The following is a 23740-nucleotide window of genomic DNA, read 5'->3' as shown; positions in this document are numbered from 1 at the left end:
GCAGTCAACACTGATACAGAGAAAGACAAGAAATGTGGCAGAGATGCTTTAGAATTTGGCAAGTTTTATCTTTAATTCTGTGGACTGCAAGAAAAGTGTCAGGGGAGCCCTCTGAGCTATGGGAGTTTTGGACAGATTTCAGCTTTATAGGAAGTATAAAAAGTTGAAGGAAAGTATCTAGCATAAAAAAGCAAGATTAGCTCAATTGAGGCAGCTTAGGATTTAAAAATTCTAATTAATGGTCAGGTCATAAATTACACTACATGATATTGTCAAACAAACAAATTAGTATATGGGGAGTTGAATGCATTTAATAATTCAATGCAAATATTTGCAGCAGACAGAAATCTACTTACTCATGACTGCATTTGTGCCTAACCTCTAAGTCATCTGGTCTTCCCAATTATTTTTACAATTTCTCTAATTCACATACGAGTGGCAAAATTCTCAGGACACACTTGCAATATGATTTGTCTTGAAGGGGAGATAAATACAGGGATTTGGTGGTGGGGGACATTTATTCTCAAGTAGTACTCCCTAATATTTTATAAGCAAAAGTTAAAATGAATAAAAATATCCTTTTCCCCAATAGCATGAACAGCTTCAAGTACAATTTCCATTCCTGTTAACATCATTCTGTAATTTCATTGATGCCTCTTTGCATCCTTGGGAGGTTCAAGGGACCCCTAGAAAATTGACACATTCAAATGATATGATTTTACTTTTTGTGGGATGTAGGTGTCATTGGCAAGGCCAGCTTTTATTGCTATCCCTAACTGACCCCGAGAAGTTGGTGATAAGCTGCTGCAATCCACATATTGTATATACACCCACATTGCTGCTAATTAGGGAGTTCCAAGATTTAGACCAGCAACAATGAAGGAACAGCAACATATTTCCATGTCCAGATGGTGTGCGACTTGGATGGGAGCTCTCAGGTGATGATGTTCCCATGCATCTGTTGCCCTTGTTCTTCTAGCAGTTAGAAGTTTGGGCTTGTAAGGTGCTGTTGAAGGAGCCTTTGCAAAGTTGCTGCAGTGCATCATGTAGATGGTACACACTGCAGCCACATTGTGCCAGTGGTGGAAGGAGTGAATGTTTAAGGTGGTGGGTGGGTTGTCAATCAAGCAGGCTACTTCTTCCTGAATGGTGCCAAGTCCTTTGACTGTTGTTGGAGCTGCACTTATCCAGGCAAGGATAGATATTCCATCACACTCCTAGCATGTACCTTGCAGATGGTGGGCAGGCTTTGGGAAGTCAGGAGCTGAGTTACTAACCACAGAATACCTAGCCTTGACTTGCTCTTATAGTCACAGTATTCATGTGGTTCTTTCAATTAAGTTTCTTGTCAATGGTGACCCCCCCACCTCCAACTCCAGGATGTTGATGGTGGGGAACCAGCAATGGTAGTGTCATTGAATGTGAAGGGGAGTGTTGTAGGGTGACCGAGTTGTGCTATTAACGATAGAGTTGATCTGCAGACACTTCTTGGGTGGAAACATTTAGTTTATTTACAATATACTCTGCAGCAACTACACATGTGCTTTCAACTCCAACTCTATCGCTACACTGACTCCTGAGGTAGCCTGCGCTACTCTCCTATTGGTTACTACAGGTCACGTGATCTTGCCTAACAAGTATTATCCTTAAAGGTACATTACACTAAATAAAATCATAATTACTACATTCCTCCCCTTTAACTTGGCTATACGTATTTACAAGTACATATTTTTCAAGACAACATAATATTTACACTGGGTAAAGAATTTACAAGTTCAGTCTTTCAGGTGGTTTCCTGGTAAGTGTGGAACGTTGCAGCTCACAACTTCAAATTTTTTGTCAGGAGCCTCCTTTTCCAGAGTTGCCTTAAAATCAGGTGCTTCGGTGGGCACTTGCAGTTCTGTATCCTCAACTCTTATAGGAACATCAGACATGTCAGTCCTGGGTTGAGTATCCTCAACAGGAAACGCAGATTCGGTCATGATCACTGGTGGAACCAAATCTTGGTGATTTGCCTCTCTCTTCCTTAAATGGTGCACATGTTTACGAATGATCCGGCCTTCCATCTCCACGTGGTAAGATAGAGATTTAGTCACGACACTTATTTCACCCGGTAATCACTTTGGTCCTTCCCCAAAGTTTTTTCACGTATACCGGTTTTCTGATGGTAAATGTCCTCTCATGACTATGCCAGTCACGTCTAGTTTTCTAGCTTCCCTGACTCCTTTCCACCTCCCCCTCTAAATTCGGCATCATTAAGCTCAATCTCATCCTGAGACGGTGTTTCAATAATAACTCCACAGGTGTGATACCTGTTGTTGTGTGAGGGGTAGTCCTGTAATGAAGAGGAAAGCATGCTAGCTTGGTTGCCAAGGAATCGCCAGTTAGCTTTTACATGCTTCCCTTGAACGTTTGAACCGCCCTATTGGCCAGTCCATTTGAGGAAGGGTGGTACTGTGCAGTTTTTACATGAGTGATACCTTTGAGGCTGATAAGCCGTTGAAACTCAGCACTTGTAAATGTCATGCCGTTATCAGAAATGACTGCTTCTGGTAGCCCGTGAATGGCAAAACTCTGACGTGGTTTCTCAATTGTAGCAGCCAACGTTGGTGACTTCACCTCATATACATCCAACCATTTTGAATGGGCATCGACAATGAGCAGTAACACTGTTCTCAGGAAAGGTCCAACGTGGTCAATGTGTAACCGCACCCAGGGTCTACCTGGCCACTCCCATGGGTGTAATGGAGCTGTCACTGGCAAATTTTGCAGTTGTTGACATTGCACACAGTGCTTTACTAAACTCTCTATTTCGCCATCCATCCCAGGCCACCATTGATAGCTGCATGCTATGGTCTTCATTTGGGAAATTTCTAGATGGGCACTATGTAGTTCAAATAAAAGTGGCTCCCTTCCCTTTGGAGGAACTATCACTTGTGCTCCCCACAATAAGATGCCATCCTAGCTGGTTATTTCATGTCTTCTGATTAAGTATGGTTTCATTTTGCCACATGCAGGCTCCTGCAACCAACCATGTAGCACTTGTTCTAGGACTTGTCCAGGGCATACCAGCGAGGAATCCAAGAAACTTTGCAGTAAAACAAGGTTCCTGTGGAACTTGGACATGCTCATCATTTTATTGTAAAGCAAACAACTAAGGGCATCAGCGTTTGCAATTTGATTACCAGGCCGATGTACGAAAGCATACTCATATGCTGCCAGAATTAAAGCTCATTGTTGTATTCTTGCTGAGGCTATGGGTGGTATAGCCTTGTCCTCAATAAACAATCCTAGCACTGGCTTGTGGTCTGAAACGATTGTTAAATGACGGCGGTGAATGTACTGGTGAAATTTCTTGACACCAAAGATGATGGACAGGCCTTTTTCTACCTGTGAGTATCCCTTTTCCAATGTGGTGAGCATTCTTGATATGTAACCTATTGGCCATTCTGTGCCGTCATCCATACGATGAGAGAGCACTGCACTCACTCCATAGGGAGATGCGTCACATGTCAGCACCAATTCTTGCATCTGGTCATAATGCACGAATAGATTGGACAAGTGCAACAATTGTTTCACCTTTATGAAAGCTTCTTCTGGGGTGCCTTCCAAGACCAACGTTGGTTCTTTTTGAGTAGAGAATGCAGGGGAGCCAGCACTATAGACAAATTGGGTAAGAACTGCCCATAATAGTTGATCATTCCTGTGATTTGAGCTCCGAGACGTTCTTTGGCGCAGGTGCCTCTCTTATGACTCTCACTTTATCCTTAACTGGTGGAGGCCCTGTGAGTCTACCCAGTGACACAAATAGATTACATCCTTCGCCTGGAACATATTCTTTTCTTTTTTCAAAAACTCCAGCTTGCAAGAAGCGTTTTAAGACTTCTAAGTTTGCCAAATGCTCTTTTTCAGTGAATCCTGTCACCAATACATCGCCTAAATAGACTACAACCTGGGCAATCCCTGCGGCAAGCTTTTCATTGTTCTCTGAAAGATGACAAGCAGAGGAGACAACAAAAGGCAATTGTGTATATTGGTACAACTCTGTGGGTATCAATTGTAACCAATTCCTGGGAGGCATTATCCAACTCTAGTTGTTGATAAGCATGACTCATGTCAGCTTGGATGGAGGTCTTTGATTTTTGGAATGGGGTGCCTGTCTAGCTTAGCTACGTTATTAACGGTCAGTTTGTAGTCTCCACAAATTCAGATGCTTTGGTTGGGTTTAACGACTGGGACTAAGGGTGCTGCCCATTCTGAGAACTAAACGGGTTGTATAAAGCCCAATTTCCTCTAGTCTGTTCAGTTCAATGTCAACTTTTTCCCACAGGGCATATGGCACTGGTCTTGCCTTCATGAAAGGGTTGCGGATCCACATGAATCTTGGCCTGCAGGCTCTGGGTTTTCCCCTGTTCGCCCTTAAAGATGGTGGCATACTTTCTAAGTAGCTCTGGTAGCCAACTTGCTCTCAACTGGAAAATTTCAGACCATTCTAACTTGATCTCTTTTAACCAATTTCACCCCAGGAGACTTGGCCTTTCACCTGCTACCACCATCAAGGGTAGCTTTGCTGATTGGCTTCCATAATGGACAGTTGCTCTGCTTGTGTCTTTTACTTGAATGTCTTCACCTGTGTATGTTTTTAGCTTGGAGACTGTTTCTTCTAAACTTGATTGATGTTCACCATTATTCAAATATCCGAAGATATGTTCCCTAATTACTGTAGTGGAAGCTCCCGTGTCCACTTCCATTCTAACAGGTTTGCCATTTTTTTTAATTCATTCATGGGATGTGGGCATCACTGGCTAGGCCAGCATTTATTGTCCATCCCTAATTGCCCTTGTTCAGAGGGCATTTAAGAGTCAACCACATTACAGTTACATGTAGGCCAGACCAGGTAAGGACGGCAGATTTCCTTCCCTGAAGGACATTAGTGAACCAGATGGGCTTTTACAACAATCAATACAGTTTCATGGTCATTAGACTTTTAATTCCAGATTTTTATTGAATTCAAATTTTATCGTCTGCCATGGTGGGATTCGAACCCAGAGCATTACCCCGGGTCTTTGAAATACCAGTCCAGTGACAATACCACGATGCCGCCGCCTCCCAGAGTGAATTTACTTTCACTGTGACAAATATTGGTTTTTCTTCCAACTTTCAGATTAAACAATGAGTAAATGTCTAAATTTGTTACTTCAGGCCCTTCTACATTGTAGGTTTCATTGGGCTTCTTTTGTTTACAGCCTATTTGAATCTTTCCTTGCATTGCCTCATCATATGCCCATTTCTATGGCAAAAGTAGCATTTGATTTTTTAAACTGCCAATCGCTAAAAGGCTGATTGTTTCCACCTCTATTAAAATTATTCTTCGATTTCGCTGCTAAGTTATTTTTCTTTATTCTTCATCTAACAGGGCTGTTTTCCGCTTCTCGGCAGAGTCTCACTTGATCACTCCTCTTTCAGCTGAGATTTCCCACCCGATGTGGAGGACTGTGCCATTTTGCACACCCTATATTACTTTTGAATCTCTTACTTCGCTTTCCATGGCCAGCGCTATCTCTAGCGCTTTCTTGAAATCCAGATTCACTTCAGACAATAATCTTTTCTGAATAGGGTCCTCTTTCACACCATACACTAAATGATCTCTGAGCATGTCGTTCAGAGTTGTACTGAACGCTCAATGTTCTGTTGGCTGCTTCAAATTTTGCCATGTAGCATGCAATTGACTCACACGGGGCGTTATTTTGCGAATTAAACCTGAATCTCTGCATTGTGACTGAGGGCTTTGGTTGAAAATGACCCATCACAAGGTCCACCAATTCATCGGAATTTTTTGAATCTTGGGCAATGGGTGGCATCAAACTTTGAATCAAGCTGTAGGTTTTGCTCCCACAAATACTCAAGAGGATCGCTCGCCTCTTCTTTTCCCCTGTAATTTCATTTGTTTGAAAAAAGAACATGAGGTGTTCTATGTACTGAGACCAATCATCTGTGGCTGGCTCAAAAGGATCAATTCATCAAAATTGTGGCATTTTGAGAGGGGATAACTTCTTCAATTCTAACCAAGTTTGCTACTTAATCTGGGCGAGGTACAGTGTTAATTTCTTTTTAATTTGATTTCTTCTGTTCAATCCTATCCTATCCTAATCGCCAGTTTGTTGTAGAGTTGCCAGGTTGTGCTATTAATGATAGAGTTGATCTGCAGACACCTCTTGGGTGGAAACATTTAGTTTATTTACAATATACTCAGCAGCAACTATACGTGTGCTTTCAACTCCAACTTTATCTCTACATTGATTCCTGACATAGCCCGCGCTACTCTCCTATTGGTTACTACAGATCATGTGATCTTGCCTAACAAGTATTATTCTTAAAGATACATTACACACTAAACAAAACTATAATTACTACAGGAAGGTGGTTAGACTTTGTCTTGTTGAAGATGGTGATGACCTGGTACAAATGTTACTTGCCACTTATCAGCCCAAGCTTGAATATTGTCCTGGCCTTGTCACATGCAGGCACAGACTGCTCAATTATCAACGTAGATATGAATGGAACTGAACACTGCAATCATTCGCAAACACCATGACTTTTCACCTTATGATAGAGGGAAGGTCGTTGATAAAGCAGGAGATGGTTGAGCCTAAAACACTGCCCTGAAGGAACCCCTGCAGCAATGCTGTGGGGCTGAGAGGATTAGCCTCCAACAACCACAATTTAACACAGAGGAAGATGGTTATGACTCTAGCCAATGGAGATTTTCCCTGGCTCCCAATGACTTCAGTTTACTAGGTCAAACACTACCTTGACATTAAGAGCAATCACTCTTACCTCACCTCTGGAATTCAGGTTTTTTTGTCTATGTTTGGACCAAGTCCAAAATGAAGTCTGGTGCCAAGTGGAACCCAAACTTGAACATTAGTGATTAGGTTACTGCTGAGTAAATGCTGCTTGAGAGCAGAGTCAACGACACCTTCCGCCACTTTGCTGAGAAAAACCTAGTACAATAAGTCTCTGAAAGAAAATTTCTGATTCCAAGTTAATTAAGGATAGTCAGCAAAGGTTTCTAAAAGGGCTGATTGTGCTTGGCTACTCTAATTACATTTTTTGATGAAGTAACAGAGAAGATCGATGAATGGAATGCAGTGGATGTTATCTCTTTGGTTTCGCATTTGACAAAGTACCACATAAAAGGCTGGTTAACAAAATTAAGGTTCATGGAATAGGAAGGTCAGTGTCAAATTGGATTTAAAAATTGGTTTAAGGGATGAAAAACCATGAGTCTTGGTAAATGGTTATTTTTCTGCTTGGTAGATAGTAGACAGTGGTGTTCCCCAAGGCTCAATGCTAGGGCCACTGCTTTTTTTTGTTTCATACAAGTGACTTAGATATTTGAACACAGAGGCAAATTTCAAAATTTGCTGATGACACTAAACTTGGAGCAGTGGCCAACATTGAGGATGATATCAATCGGCTGCATTAGGACATAGGTAGGCCAGCAGAATGGGCAGATAAATGGCAGGTGGAATTTATTAAATAAAAGTGAGTTGATGCAGTTTTGCAGTAAAGATGGGAAAGTGCAATATAGACTTAATGGCACAGTACTGAAAGCGTGCAGCAAGAGGGGACCTAGAGTGGTTAGCAAAGCATATGCAATCTTAAGTTCCATAAATGTAGGCATTGAGTATAAAAACAGGCAAATTATGCTGAATCTTTATAAAGCTCTAGTTAAGCCACAGCTAGAGTATTAGATCCAGTTCTAGTCACCACACTTTAGGAAGGATGTGAGGGTTCTTGAGAGGGTGCAGAAGAGATTTATCAAAATGGTTCCAGGGTTGGGGGGTTTTACCTTCGAGGTTAAGTTGGAGAAGGTTGGATTCTTCTCCTTGCAGCAAATGAGATGGAGGGTAGATTTGATAAAGGTGTACAGGGTAATGATGGGTTTATATAAGGTTGACGAGGACAATCTGTCCCCATTAGCTGACGGTACAAGAACTATTATTCAAAAAGGGAGGGAGGCAGAATGGAGGAAACCAGAAATGGAGGCCAGTTAGCTTAACATCTGTCATAGGGAAAATGTCTGAAGCTATTATTAAAGATGTTATAGCAGGGCACTTAGATAAATTCAAGGTAATCAGGCAGAGTCAGCAGATTTTTGTGAAAGGGAAGTCATGTTTAACCAATTTTTGGGGGGTTCCTTGAAGTAATGTGCTGTGGATAAAGGGGAACTGGTGGATGTACTGTAGTTAGATTTCCAGAAGGCATTTGATAAGGTGCCACATCAAAGGTTATTGCAGAAAATAAAAGCTCAAGGTGTAAGGGGTAACATTGGCATGGAAAGAAGATTGTTTCTTGTTAGCTAGCCAGAGAATAGGCATAAATGGGTCACTTTATGGTTGGCAAGATGTAACGAGTGGTGTACCACAGGGGTCAGTGTTGGGGCCTCAACTTTTTACAATTTATATAAATAACTTGGATGAAGGGACCAAAGATATGGTTGCTAGATTGGCTGATGACACAAAGACAGGTAGGAAAGTGAGTTGTGAAAGGATACAAGGAGGCTACAAAGTATATAGACAGGTTAAATGAGTGGGCAAAGATCTGGCAAATGGAGCATAATGTGGGAAAATGTGAAATATTCTTCCTGCCAAAATTGACAAAAAGAAGCATATTATCTAAATGGTGTGAGATTGCAGAGCTCTGAGATGCAGAGGGATCTAGGTGTCAGAGTGCATGAATTACAAATGGTTTGTTTGCATGTACAGCATGTAATTAAGAGAGCTCATAGAATGTTATCATTTATTGCGAAGGGAAGTGAACACAAAAGTAGGGAGGTTATGCTTCAGTTACGAATACATGCACATACTTGACCTCATCCTCACCAACCTGCTTGTCACAGATGCAACTGTCCATGACAGTATCGGTAGGAAGGACCACTGCACAGTTGTTGTGGAGACGAAGTCCCACCTTCACACTGAGGATATCCTCCAACGCGTTGTGTGGCACTACCACCATGCTAAATGGGATAAATTTCAAACAGATCTAGCAACTCAAGGCTGGGCATCCATGAGGCACTGTGGGCCATCAGCAACTGCAGAATTGTACTCGGACACAATTTGTAATATCGTGGCCTGGCATATCCCCCACTCTACCACTATCATCAAGCCAGGGGACCAACACTGGTTCAATAAAGAGTGTAGGAGGACATGCCAGGAGCAGCACCAGGTATACCTAAAAATGAGCTGTCAACCTGGTGAAGCTATAACAGGACTACTTGCATGCCAAAAAGCATAAGCAGCAAGTGATAGACAGCTAAGTGATCCCATAGCCAATGGATCAGATCTAAGCTCTGCAGTCCTACCACATCCAGTCGCAAATGGTGGTGGACAATTAAACAGCTAACTGGAGCAGGAAGCTCCACAAATTTCCCCACCCTCAATGATGGGGGAGCCCAGCACATCAGTGCAAACGATAAGTCTAAAGCATCGCAACAATCTTCAGCCAGAAGTGCCGATCTATCCTGGCCTCCTCCAGAGATCCCCAGCATCACAGATGCCAGTCTTCAGCCAATTCAATTCACTCCCCATGATATCAAGAAATGGCTGAAGGCACTGGATACTACAAAGGCTATGGGCCGTGACAATATTTTGGCAATAGTGCTGAAGACCTGTGCTCCAGAACTTGCCGTGCCCCTAGCCAAGCTGTTCCAGTACAGCTACAACACTGGCAACTACCCAGCTATGTGAAAAATTACCCAGATATGTCCTGTACACGAAAAGCAGGACAAATCCAACCTGGCCAATTACCGCCCCATCAGTCTACTCTCAATCATCAGTAAAGTAATGGAAGGGATCAACAGTGCTATCAAGTGGCACTTGCTTAGCAATAACCTGCTCACTGACACACAGTTTGGTTTCTGCCAAGGCCACTCAGCTCCTGACCTCATTACAGCCTTGGCTCAAACATGGACAAAAGTGCTGAACTCCCGAGGTGAGGTGAGAGTGACTGCCCTTGACATCAAGGCTGCTTTTGATAGTGTGGCATCAAGGAGCCCTAGCAAAGCTGGAGTCAATGGGAATCAGGGGAAAAACTCTCCGCTGGTTGGAATCATACCTAGCACAAAGGAAAATGGTTGTGGTTGTTGGAGGTCAGTTCTCTCAGCTCCAGGACATCGCTGCAGGAGTTCCTCAGGGTAGTGCCCTCAGCCCAACCATCTTCAGCTGCTTCGTCAATGACCTTCCTTCCATCATAAGGTCGGAAGTGGGGATGTTCGCTGATGATTGCACAATGTTCAGCACCATTCGCGACTCCTCAGATACTGAAGCAGTCCATGTCCAAATGCAGCAAGACCTGGAAAATATCCAGGCTTGGGCTGACAAGTGGCAAGTAACATTTGCACCATACAAGTGTCAGGTAATGACCATCTCCAACAAGAGAGAATCCAACCATCACCCCTTGATGTTCAATGGCATTACTATCACTGAATCCCCCACTATCAACATACGGGGTTGGGGGGGCGGTTACCATTGACCAGAAACTGAACTGGACTAACCATATAAATACTGTAGCTACAAGAGCAGGGCAGAGGCTAGGAATCCTGTGATGAGTAACTCACCTCCTGATTCCCCAAAGCCTATCCACCATCTACAAGGCACAAGTCAGAAGTGTGTTGGAATATTCCCCACTTGCATGCATGAGTGCAGCTCCCACAACACTGAAGAACCTTGACACCATCCAGGACAAAGCAGCCCACTTGATTGACACCACATCCACTAACATTCACTCCCTCCACCACCGACGCACAGTGGCAGCAGTGTGTATCATTTACAAGATGCACTGTAGTAATTCACCAAGGCTCCTTCAACAGCACCTTCCAAACCCATGACCACTACCATATCGAAAGACAAGGACAGCAGATAGATGGGAACACCACCACCTGAAAGTTCCGCTCCAACTCACTCACCATCCTGACTTGGAAATATTTTGCTGTTCCTTCACTGTTGCTGGGTCAAAATCCTAGAACTCCTTTCCTAACAGCAATGTGGGTGCACCTACAGCACATGGACTGCAGCAGTTCAAGAAGGCAGCTCACCACCATCTTCTCAAGGGCAACTAGGGATGGCCATTAAATGCTGGCCCAGTCAGTGAAGCTCACATCCCGAGAATGGATAAAATAAAGTTACAGGGCATTGGTGAGACCACATCTGGAGTACTGTGTACAGTACTGGTCTCCTTATTTAAGGAAGGGTGTAAATGCGTTGGAAGCAGTCCAGAGAAGGTTTACTGGACTAATACTTGGAATAGGCAGGCTGCCTTATGAGGAAAGGTTGGACAGACTCGGCTTGTATTTGCTGGTGTCTAGAAGAGTGAGAGGCGACTTGATTGAAACATATAAAGTCCTGAGAGGTCTTGATGTGATGGATGTGGAAAGGATGTTTCCTCTTGTGGAAGAATCTAGAACTGGGGGTCACTGTTTAAAAGGGGTTGCCCAGTTGAGATCGAGTGGAAAAGCAGAGTCTTTGAATATTTTTAAAACAAAGGTAGGCAGATAAACCATGGGGTGAAAAGTGCCCAGGCCATGGTGACAGAGGTGGAAAATCAGTCACTAGAAGGGTTTAAAATTGATAAGCAGGTGGTAATGGATAAGCTGTCGGTACTTAAAGTTGATAAGGCACCGGGACCGGATGAGGTGCATCCAAGAATATTGAAGGAATGAAAGTGGAAATTGCAGAGGTACTGGCAATATTGTCCCAGGATTCAGGGGAAATGCCGGAGGACTGGAGAATTGCAAACATTATACTCCCTTGTTCAAAAAAGATTGTAAAGATCTACCCTGCAATTACAGAGCAGTCAGTTTTACTTCGGTGGTGGGAAAACTTCTAGAAACAATTATTTGGGATAGAATTATTAGTCACATGGAAAAATGTGGATTGATTCGGAACAGTCAGCATGGATTTGTTGAAGGAAAATTGTCTAACTAACTTGGAGTTTTTTTAAAGAGGTAACAGGGATGGTTGATATGGGCAAGGCTTTTGATGTGGTGTGTATGGACTTCCACAAGGCATTCGATACAGTGCCACACAACAAACTTGTGAGGGAAGTCATAGGTCATGGAAAAAAAGGGACAGTGGCAATGTGGATACAAAATTGGCTGAGGGATAGGAAACAGCGAGTAATGGTTAATGGGTATTTTTCGGGCTGGAAGAAGGTTCGTGGTGGAGTTCCCCAAGGGTCAGTAATGACCCTTGCTTTTCCTGATATATACAGATGATCTAGTTCTTGGTAGGCATTGGGCAATTTCAAAGCTTGAGGATGACACAAAACTTGGGAGAATTGCACATTGAGGAGGAGGACAGTGTAGAACTTCAAAAAGACATTGACACATTGGTGGAGTGCGCAAATAGGTGGCAGATGAAGTTCAATGTGAAGAAGTGTGAGGTGATACACTTTGATACAAAGAACATGGAGAGACAGTATAAAGGATAATATTCTAAAGCGTGTGCAGCAGCAGATAGACCCGGGTGCATATGTACATAAGTCAATAAAGGTGGCAGGACAGGTTGGGACTGTTATTTCTAAAGCGTACAATATTCTAAGCTTCATTAACAGGGGCATGGAGTACAAGAGCAGGGAGGTTATGATGAACTTATATGAGACACTGGTTAGACCTCAGATGAGTATTGTGTAGTTCTGGGCACCACACTACAGGAAGGATGTTAACGCATTGGAGACAGTGCAGAAGAGGTTTACGAGAATGGTTCCAGGGATAAGACACTTCAGTTATGAGGAAAAATTGGAGAAGCTGGGGCTGTTTTCCTTGGAGAGGAGAAGACTAAAAGGAGACATCAAAGAAATTTTCAAAATCATGAACGGTCTGGACAGAGTAGATAGGGAGAAACTGTTCCCCCTCGTAAACAGATCGAGAACCAGACAGTACAGTTTTAAAGTGTTTAGCAAAGGAAGAAAATGTGAGGTGAAAAAAACCTTTTTCACACAGCGAGGAGTTAGGGTTTGGAATGCACTGCCTGGAAGTGTGGTGAAGGCAGGTTCAATTGAGGCATTTAAGGGGGCACTGGATGATTATTTAAACAGAAACAATGTGCAGGGTTATGGGGAAAAAGCAGCAGATTGGCATTAAGTTAAAATGCTCAGAGAGCCGGTGCAGACATGAAGGGCTGAATGGCCTCCCTCTATACCATAACAATTATGTGATTCTGTGATCTGGGTTAGGTGGGAATGTGCGGTTGAGGTTTCAATAGATCAGCCTTGATCTTAGTGAATGGCAGAGCAGACTGGAGAGGCCCAGCAGACTACTCCTACTCCTAGTTCATATGACAGGTTTAAGGTTTTGGGTAAGAAATACAGAGGGAATGTGAAATATTTTTTTATGTAGCGAGTAGCATTACCTGGAAGTAGTGGAAGCAGAGACAATGATTTCAAGGAAATTGAATGAGCATTTGAAGGAAATAAACTTGTAGGGCTTTGGAGTTAAAGTGGAGGAATGGGACCAACAGGATTGCACTGCAGAGAGCTAGCACAGACTCAATGGGTCGAATGGTCTCCTGTGTGCCATAATGTAGCATAAATAATTGTGACTCTCACTGCTTCTTACTTTACTACATAACAACTTGTACTTATATAGCACCTTTCGCAGAGAAAAACTTTCCAGTACAAACTACAACCAATGAAGCTATGACTTGTTTTATCTTTAGTAGCATAATGGTGATTGTTTTAATAGATTTTTATATCCTTTCACATCAGAACCTTGCAAAGTACATACTTTGGCTTCACTATTTTGCATATTTCATACAGCATCTAGTAAATAGACGAGTCAATCTTGATCTCTGTTACTTTTAGTTGTTGAATTGATAACATTTCTTCTCCAATACTGATGCCAGATTCCACAAGTATGCAGTTAGCACCCAGCTTTACTTAGCCACCATCTTTCTCAATCTTTTCACTGCCTCTCGTCAGGTTGATCATCTGATATCCGGTTCTGAATAAACCACAATTTCCTCTATCTAGACATCATGTCCAAAACCATTGTCTTCAGTCCCCACTACCATCTTAGTATCTATTCAACTGTGAGCCGAGCTTCTAATCTCACATTCTCTCCATCACAAAGACCACCCCTTCCACATACATAGAATCACCCATCTCCAGCCCTGCTTCACAGTATGCTGCTGAAACACACCCATGATTTTGCTATCTTAAAACTCAACTATTCTAAATGTTGACCCAGCTGACTATTCGTCTTCAACCACCCACAAACGTGCATTCATACAAATGTCTGCTGCCCAACTCCTAAGCCACACCAAGTCCCACTCAGCCATAAACCTTCTGCATGTTGAACTACATCAGCCTCCTGTTTACCAATGTATGATTTTTTAAAAATGCATACTCATGGTCAAGTAACCCCATGGGTCTATCTTTTAGATCTGCAACCTGCACCAGTCCTATAACTCTAAGAACTCAACATGCTCCAACTCGCACTCCCTTCACCCCCACCATTAGCAGCTGGGACTTCAGTCATTATTATCTTCAGCGCAAATTCTTGCCCTACTCCTTTTACCCTTCTTACAATCTGCTTCTTTAACCAAGCTTTTAAATCATATATCCTAACATCTCCTCCTTTGGTTCAGTATTCACTTTGTCTGATTATGCTCTTGTGGAGCAGCTTATGATGTTTTCCTTCATTAAAGGTGCTATACAACAGCAAGTTGCTCAATTTTCTTACAAATATTTCTAAATTATTTTGATGTCCTAATATTTCACGTTCCTGAAAATTTAGAAGAGCATATGCTAGCATATATCACGCTTCTTGGTATCAGCACTGTTTAGTGGCAGCACTCTGACCTCTGTGTCAGGTCTTCATGAATTCAAGCCCCACTTCAGCCATTTGAGCACACAATCCAAGATGGTATTTCAGTGCTGTCCTGAAGCAGTGTTAGATTACCGAGGTGCTAATTTTCAAAGACATATTAAACAAAGCTTGCTGAAGTGACATAATAGATTCTCATGCTACTGTCTGAAGGTTAGGGAGTTCTCCTGGCGTCCTGGACAACATTTATTTCAACTACCAGCATAAATAATACAGATCAGTCACATCTTATTGACCAGAATAAGGGCTAAAAGGGTTAAATTGAGAAAACAGGCTTGTATTCCCTTGGGTATGGAAGCTTTAGGGTTAATCTAATGAAGGTGTTTAAGATGATTAAAGATTTTAATAGGGCTGAGAAAACAAAAACTATCTATTGCCTCTGGTGTGCAAGTCCATAACAAGGATGCATAACCTTAAAATTTACATTCGGGGAGATATCAGGAAACACACAAAGGGTAGTGGAAATTTGGAACTCTAAAAATGCTGCTCAGATGGCCAATTGAAAATTATAAAACTTAGGTGGAAAAAGATCTTTGTCATATATTATTAAAAGGTATGAGACCAAGTCACGCAAATAAATGGAATGAAAATTTGGACCAGCCGTGATCTAAATGAATGGTGAAATCTGGAGGGGACAAATGGCTTGCTCCTATTCTGGTCGTCTTCACTCTGAGATCCTGCTCTGTGCAGTATTTGCTGCTGACTAGTCTTCAAAAATAACTTATTGGCCGAGAAGTTTCTTTAGACTTCCTGATGAGATGCAAGATCTTCCACCTCGGGAAATTACAACACACTAGTGGCGTAAGTTTTTTCCCCCCACAAATAATGAATCAGAGTTCACGCACATCATTTCCAGCATCCGCAGTTCTTTGCTTTTATCTCATATTTATTCCATCTCGACGGGGCGCGCCTTTGACAGAGTCAAGTGCTGAGCCAAAACTACTAAACTGACAGCAGTCATATAGTGCTCAAGAGTGAAACAGCTCACCCCGATGGCAGCTACTGGTTTGTAAGACTGTAAAAAAAAAATTCTGAAAACTAACCAACCTGTGAAACGGGTCCTTTACCCAATCCATTTTTTTTTAAAAAAAAGCAACTGGTGTCGGCAAGTAACTTATGAGAAGTGGAAAAACCAACTCGAGTCGCTGAGAGTGATTACTGATATAGAACACCAACAGCTCAGGTCAACAATTTCAGGCACAGTTTAGATACAGGGTTGTTTCGTTTTCTAGTTGAAAATATCTGTTGCTGAAACCTCAACACCGGGAGCTCAAAGCCGAAGTGTGAAACCGTTCCAGTCCCACCCACCGCTTGACAAACAGCTGCTTTGCTAACTTTCCGGCCCACAGCCTGGCCACACACCAAATACACACAGCAGGAGCAGACAGAAATCATTGTCCCGGGTCCTTATCCACACCGAGCGGCTGATCAGGAATCGGCAGCCGCTCTCAGCAACCCCACCACCCCCCCAACCACCCGCCTACTAGGCGGCTTTACAAACCAAGAGCGGCATCTGACCTACCAACTGCTGCCGGATCCAGCGGATCATGGTGCTCCAGCAGGCCCAAACGGCCAACCGCAGCCGCTTCCCCCTCACCGCCACCCCCGGATTCGCTGCTGACGTAGCCCAGACTGCTGGGCGAGGAGGCTTCAGCCCCCGGGACTCGGTGGTGAGGATTCAGCTTCAGTCCCGAACCGACATCATCAGCTCACACACACGGTGCCGGAAACAGCACCTTCATGACGTCATCTCACTTCCGTGTGGGGGGGGGGGTGGAGGGGGCTGACTTTGTCATGGAAACAGAAACATAACGCAACTTGCATTCAGGTAGCGCTTACAACCTAGTTGGGAAGAAGTACCAAGGAGCAGTTGTCACCTAGGATGTGACCCTGAGCCACATAAAGAGATATTGGGTCAGATGATCAAAAGCTTAGTGCAATAGGTAGATTTTAAGGAGTGTCTTAAAGGAGGGAGGTCCTCCGTGTTAAATCTTTACTGACAAAGATCACGCCTGCGTGCATGATGTTGGGTAAAAAAGGAATTGGTTTAATTGGCTTTTTCTTTTATATATATGCATGCACACAATCGTCACAAGAGGGTGCAGGATTACACTCCTCGATGAAAAAGTTACAATATGTTCAATTTCCAGACAATCTTAATACATCTCTTTGTTTTCCTTTGTTGAAAAATCAAACTTAACCACAGGTTTCCTAGTCCTAAGGAGATACCTCCTTTCCTGACCCAAACTTTCAGAGCTTTTGGAGAGACCTTGATCCATCTTGAATTGAGTCTGAGGAGAAGTTTTTTCCAATAAGGACTGATTTTGGCCTCGATCTGTGATTGAATGTTCTACTTCATCGGACATATCAGTCTGACTCTGGATTGGATACAAACTAGTTTCCAGGATGGCTTGTATTGGAATAAGTTTTGGTACTCAACTCGGATCCAAACTATCTGATTCATCAGATTCATTTGATTCTTTCTAACTTCTTTCTTTTTCGTGAATCCCTGAAGGCAAAACATGATTTATATGTACAGACTTGATCTTTCCATTACAATATGTCTTAGCCAAATATGTGCAAGTACCACATATTTTCACGACTTTTCCTGGTAGCCACTTCAACCGCTTGTGATCATGATTCTTCACTCTAACCCCCTGGTTCAACTTCAGACTTCTTTCCCTCACTCTAACCCTGCCATGTCCCTCTTTCTGTCTTGATTGTTTCTCTTCTACTGACTGTGCTAAATGTGACTTCAACAATGAAATCTTGCTCTGAGCTGTCTTCTAAGAAACAATTCAGCTTGCGTTCTGCAGGTAGTAGTGTGAGGTACATTATGATATGTAAACAGAAAGTTCGCTAGTCTGTGATCCAATGACAACAGACATTTCTTCAGATTTGTATTTAGCATATGCTTAAGAGCATGCTTAACAATTTGCACTGTGCGCTCTGCTGCTACATTTGAAGCAGGATGATACGGTGTGACTCTGGTGTGTTTTACACCATTTGATCTCAAGAATTGTGCAAACTCTTCTAAACAGAACTGAGGCCCATTGTTGGACACAATTCCCTCTGGGAACCCATTAGCAGCAAACAAACTATGCAAAATATCTAGAATTTTGCCAGTTGTTTGATTAATTGGAAATCACTTAACCCACTTTGAATGGCTATCTATCACAATGAATAGATATTGCCCTTCAAATTCTGCAAAATCGATGCAAAAACTCTGCCACACTCTAGCTGACTATTTCCATGGCTGCAAAGATACTGATGGTGGTTTATTTTCTACTGCATGACACGCATGACATGATTTCACTGTGTTTTCTATTTCCTTATCTAACCCTGGCCACCAAAGATAGCTTCTTGCTAGGCTTTTTGTCAAACACATCCCTAAGTGTTGATCATGAAGATCACATAGCAACTGCAAACTCCACCTTTCAGGAATTACAACTCTGACTCCCCAAAACCTTTATCAATTCATTCTTGTGCATAAAAAACTGGCCTGATTTCTAATTTCAGTATCTGTGTTAGCTACCCATTTATGATATAATCATACACCCTTGCCAATACAGGGTCCCAACAAGTTGTTCTACGAACATCATCAGCTGTGATTGGCAACTCACCTATGCACAAAAAGAAAAATACATGTTCCCTGTTGGGCTCTACCTCTAGGGACAGGAATCTAGACATCGAGCCAGCATTACAATGACCTTCCACTCGTCTATATTTAATGTCACCTTATAAGCAGACAAAATCAAAGCCCATCTCTGCATTCAGACTGCAGCTAAAGTGAGCACTGGATTTAGAATAGCCATCTGTGGCTTGTGGTCAGTTTTGAACATGCAACTATACCCATACAAGTACTTATGAAATTTTCTTACTCCAAAAATCAAGGACGATACTTCAGTTGGCTTCTCCAACACATGAGAGATCACAGCACTTATGTCATATAGAGAGGCACCACTTACAAGCTTAACTTCTTTGAACAAATCATAATGTACAAATATCGTACCCTGATGTTTTCACAAATTGAATGCCTTATCACACTCTTTCATCCAATTCCACGGAACCCTTCCTCAAGAGTTCATTCAATGGATGCAGTAATGTTACTAAATTTGGTATGAATTTATTGTAGCAATTCATGAGGCCCACAAAAGATCTGAGCTCAGAGATGTTCTGAGGGTATGGCACATTTATTGTTTGAGCCTTATTCTTGGTAGGATGTAATTAATCCTTAACAAAAACAGAATTACCTGGAAAAACTCAGCAGGTCTGGCAGCATCGGCGGACAAGAAAAGAGTTGACATTTTGAGTCCTCATGACCCTTCGACAGAACTGATGCTGCCAGACCTGCTGAGTTTTTCCAGGTAATTCTGTTTTTGTTTTGGATTTCCAGCATCCGCAGTTTTTTTGTTTTTATCTCTGTAATTAATCCTTGTCCACCCTGTGACCCAAGTACTCTACAGAGTTTTGAAACACTTCACATTTATGTGCCTTCAGCCAAACTGCATGCTTTTCCAAACATTAGAGCATCTATATCAGTCTGTCATCATGGGTCTGTCAGTCTGAAGCTGAAATAAGTATGGCACACACTACTCTCTGAATCCCATGCAAAAATTTGGTTCACCACCCCTTGGAAAATTCTGTGGACTGAAGAAACACCAAATATAAAACAGAAGTAGATTCACGTGCATATTGATAGTCAAGTATGACTTAGACTCATCATCTAACTCAAGTTGCAGATAGACATTTGTCACATCTAACTTTGAAAAAATCTGGCCTCCTAACAATATTGTGAACAGATCCACCATGTTTGGCAAATTGGGTGGATTACATTCCAGTACCTGATTTACGATTACCTTATAATCACCACACACTCGTACAATACCATCTGAATTTGGTACTACCCTAATGGAAGTAGCCCAATTACTCTGCTCTACCTTAGGCATGATGTTCTCTTTTCAGTCTTTTCAGCTTTTGCTCTATCTTCTTTCAAAGAGCTTGGGTACTGGGCGCAACTTGCAATAAACTGTTCTTATGTTCCTCTGAACTCATACGTTAGCCTTGTCCCCTTGAATTGGTTTGCTCGTTTCACCAAACACCTTGGGGTATTTATTGATCATGTCAACTTGTGGTGTGAATTTCCCTTCAACACAAGAAAGCTCATTCCAATTTAATTTGAGTGCAGCTAACCAATTTCTTCCTAACAAAGCTGGTTTTCACCTTTCACAACAATGATGGGAAATTTTGCATATTGCTTATTGTATCTGACCAGAACCAACGCACTTCCAATTAAGGGAATTTTCTCTTCCCCTTAACTGCATAACTCTATTTGCAATTTTTCCAGCAGATTTTGACTGAACTTTTCATGATACAGCAACTCAGAATTCATGCTAACAGATGTACTTTTGTTAGCTTCCATGCCTACCGGAGCTCCATCCAATGCTCCTTGGACAACAATGCCCTGCAAATTTCCACTCGACATCCTCATGCTTCCGATCACATGGATCTCAACTGACTCGTCATCAGCCTGCTGCTGTTCAATAATTAATGTTCCCTCCTGCTAACATTTTCTCCATTGACCTTCTTGCAACATACCTTCTTCGTTCAGCTATAGCACTCTTCCTTTACAAGTGGACATTTCTGTGCCCAGTGTTGACCTAAGCACTGATAACAGGACTTTGTTGTACCCTGCTACTATCCTGGTAGCCTCCACCATCTGCCATTGTTCTGCTAACACATCTGCAGCTTAATCACTTCAGCAGACAGTTGTTAACTCTAATTTCTCTCCAGTCACATTCCACCATGTCCATGGCAAATGCTGTTTGACAACTTATGTCAAAAGTCAACTTTCATCAACTTACTGTGAATGTACTCACTTTTTAAGCCAAAAACAAATCTGTCACACAATGCTGTCTCTTGAAATTCTCCAAAATTGCAATGAATTGACAGCTTATGCAAGGCCCAATAAATTCACATTGTCCTCATTAGGCAGCTGATTACTTGTTCCAAAATGAAAGTTTTCTGCAGTCCCCAAAGGCTTGGGATTGTAGTGCTGCTCAAGCTTAATCAAAATGTCCTTCTGTAGCGTGTCCTTTGGCTTTGCTGGGATGAGCAAATTCTTCAGCGCCTCATACACTTCTAGGCCTACTTAAGTCAAAAATATCACCCTTTTCCTCCCCCAAACTGCCTGGTTGACAGCTAGATAATCAGGATCTTTAAGGATATTGTAAGCAGTGAAAAAACATTTTTAGGTGCTCCATACCTAGGTCATGACGGTACTCCCTCACTCACCCAGTAATGTTTTTTATTTATTCTTTCACAGGATGTGGGCATCTCTGGCTAGGCCAGCCCTTGTTGCTCATCTCTAATTGGCCTTCAAAAGGTGGTGGTGAGCTGCCTTCTTGAACTGCTACAGTCCAGCTGGTCTAGGTACACCCACAGTGCTGTTAGTAAGAGAGTTCCAGGATTGCCCAACAACAGTAAAGGAACAGAGATATCGTTGCAAGTCAGGATGCTGTGTGTCTTGGAGGGGAATTGCAGGTGGTAGTGTTCCCATGCATCTGCTATTCTTGTCCTTTCTGGTGGCAGAGGTCACCAACAACCACAACCATCTTCCTTTGTGCTAGGTATGACTCCAACTAGTGGAGAATTTTCCCTCAATTCCCATTGACTTCAACTTTGCTAGGGCTCCTTGATGCCACACTCAGTCAAAAGCTGCCTTGATGCAAAGGGAAGTCATTCTCATTTCACCTCTTGATTTCAGCTCTTTTGTCCATGTTTGGGCCAAGGCTGTAATGAGGTCAGGAGTTGAGGGGCCTTGGCAGTACCCAAACTGAGCCTCTGTGAGCAGGTTATTGCTGTGTAACTGTCATGTGATAGCACAATGAATAACACCTTCCACCAATTTGCTAATGATTGAGACTGATGGGGTGGTAATTGGCCTGGATGGATTTGTCCTGCTTTTTGTGGACAGGACATACCTGGGCAATTTTCCATATTGTTTGGTAGATGCCAGTATTGTAGCTGTACTGGAACAGTTTGGCCAGGGGTGTGGCTAGTTCTGGAACAGAAGTTTTCAGTACTTTTGCCGGAATGTTGACAGGGCCCATAACCTTTGCAGTATCCAATCCCTTTAGTTGTTTCTTGATATCACATGGAGTGAATCAATTGGCTGAAGACTCTAGTTGCATTCATCTCTGAACGTCAGTCCAGCTACATGAATGAGGCACTTTTTTTTAGACTGGATTTTAAGCCTTTTTTTCATACAATGAACAGTAACGAGTCCCTTGTTTAGTTAGCTGGGAACTCCTTCAACCGGAAATTTCTCAGCTAGGGAATCCGCAGTCCCATATGGTCACCAAAATTGTCATATCTTTCATGACAAAATCACTTGGAGTTGAGTAAAATAGAAACTGGTTTAATGGGTTTTTTCTTACATACATGAATTTACATTATGGTCACAAGGAAGCGCTATTATAGTCAGCTCTCCCTCGATTTGAGAGTGATGTCTACTCAGGGTCCCAAGTTTCTGCCATGGATCTTCCTGTGACTGAACAGGCTGATTCTTGACCCCCGCATCTTTGGGCAAATGGGGCAGAACGTCCCACGATGTAGTTGGAGAGGTGGAGAGGTTTAAGGATGTTTGGGCATTTGAAAGATCCAGGAATTGAAGTCACACAGATATCTCAGAGGGTTGTAGGTTTGGGGGAGATTACAGAGATAGAGAGAAACGAGGCTATAAGGAAATTAAAAACAAGAATGAGAATTTTAAAATCAAATTGTTGCTTAACCAGGAGCCAATGTAGGTCAGCAAGCCCAAGGGTGATGGGTGAACAGGGCAGTGTACATTTGGATATTGACAGCAGTGACTTGAATGAGCTCAAGTTACAGAGGGTGGAGGTCGGCCAAGAGACAACTGGATTGTTGAGTCTAGAGGTAGCAAAAGGATGGCTACGGGTTTCAACAGCAGTCAAGTTGAGCAAGAGCAGAAAAGGGTGATATTATGAGGTGCATGTAGATAATTTTGGTGATGAGACATTGTCAGTCCAAGTTACTTTAGACTGTGTTGGTGCTTCATGTTACAATCCAAACTGCATCCCCAATCTACTGAATGAAAATCATATTTCAAAGAAGTGCAGTATTTCATGAAAGCAAAATAATGTGGATGCTGGAAATCTGGAATAAAAACAAAAAATGCTGGAAAAGCTCAGCAGGTCCGGCAGTATTTATGGAGAGAGAAAGATACTTTCAGTTCCAAACAGCTCCGACTCAAAAAACCTCTAATATAGTAAGGTAAGCTGATAAATGTCGAGGCTGAATGAAGCTCCTCAAGTGTGGAACTTGAACACAAATAAGATTTTTGAAAGTCTTAAGGGAAGATATCCCATTCTGGATATTTCAACTTGGTTTTGACTGCAAAGCCTCATTGGTGAATAATCATCTCATCCACTGCACTATAAATACTATAAATGCACAGACCCCTACATCCTGTTGCACATTCTGGCACATTTAAATCAACTTTTTCCATGTTAAATTTGTATGTCCACATTTATTATGGAAACTTCCTAAACAAACTTGTTGTAATTACATCTTTTTCACTTGGTGGCACTATAATTCCAGTTTATCAGCTTGTACTGCAGAGAAACACAGGGCTGGATCTAATCATAAATATAAAAACAAAAAACTGCGGATGCTGGAAATCCAAAACAAAAACAGAATTACCTGGAAAAACTCAGCAGCTCTGGCAGCATCAGCGGAGAAGAAAAGAGTTGACGTTTCGAGTCCTCATGACCCTTCAACAGAACTAGGTGAATCCAAGGAAGGGGTGAAATATAAGCTGGTTTAAGGTGT

General features: G+C 42.3%; 1 protein-coding gene across 4 annotated transcripts in view; it reads right to left on the bottom strand.

Moving 5' to 3' along the window:
- atp11b (ATPase phospholipid transporting 11B (putative)) overlaps nucleotides 1-16632 on the bottom strand; it is a 190144-nt gene extending 173512 nt beyond the window's left edge. For all 4 annotated transcript variants that reach the window (XM_041217012.1, XM_041217005.1, XM_041217020.1 and 1 more), the window contains exon 1: nucleotides 16410-16632. In XM_041217012.1, coding sequence (XP_041072946.1) covers nucleotides 16410-16436 — 27 coding nt within the window. In that variant the 5' untranslated portion in view covers nucleotides 16437-16632. The remainder of the gene's footprint in view (nucleotides 1-16409) is intronic.
- Between the last annotated feature and the right edge of the window lie 7108 nt (nucleotides 16633-23740).

This window comes from Carcharodon carcharias, chromosome 2 (assembly GCF_017639515.1).
Source record: "Carcharodon carcharias isolate sCarCar2 chromosome 2, sCarCar2.pri, whole genome shotgun sequence".
Classification (NCBI taxonomy): Eukaryota; Metazoa; Chordata; class Chondrichthyes; order Lamniformes; family Lamnidae; genus Carcharodon; species Carcharodon carcharias.
The sequence above is the reverse complement of the archived record's forward strand: the minus strand, read 5'-3'. Positions and strand labels throughout refer to the sequence as shown.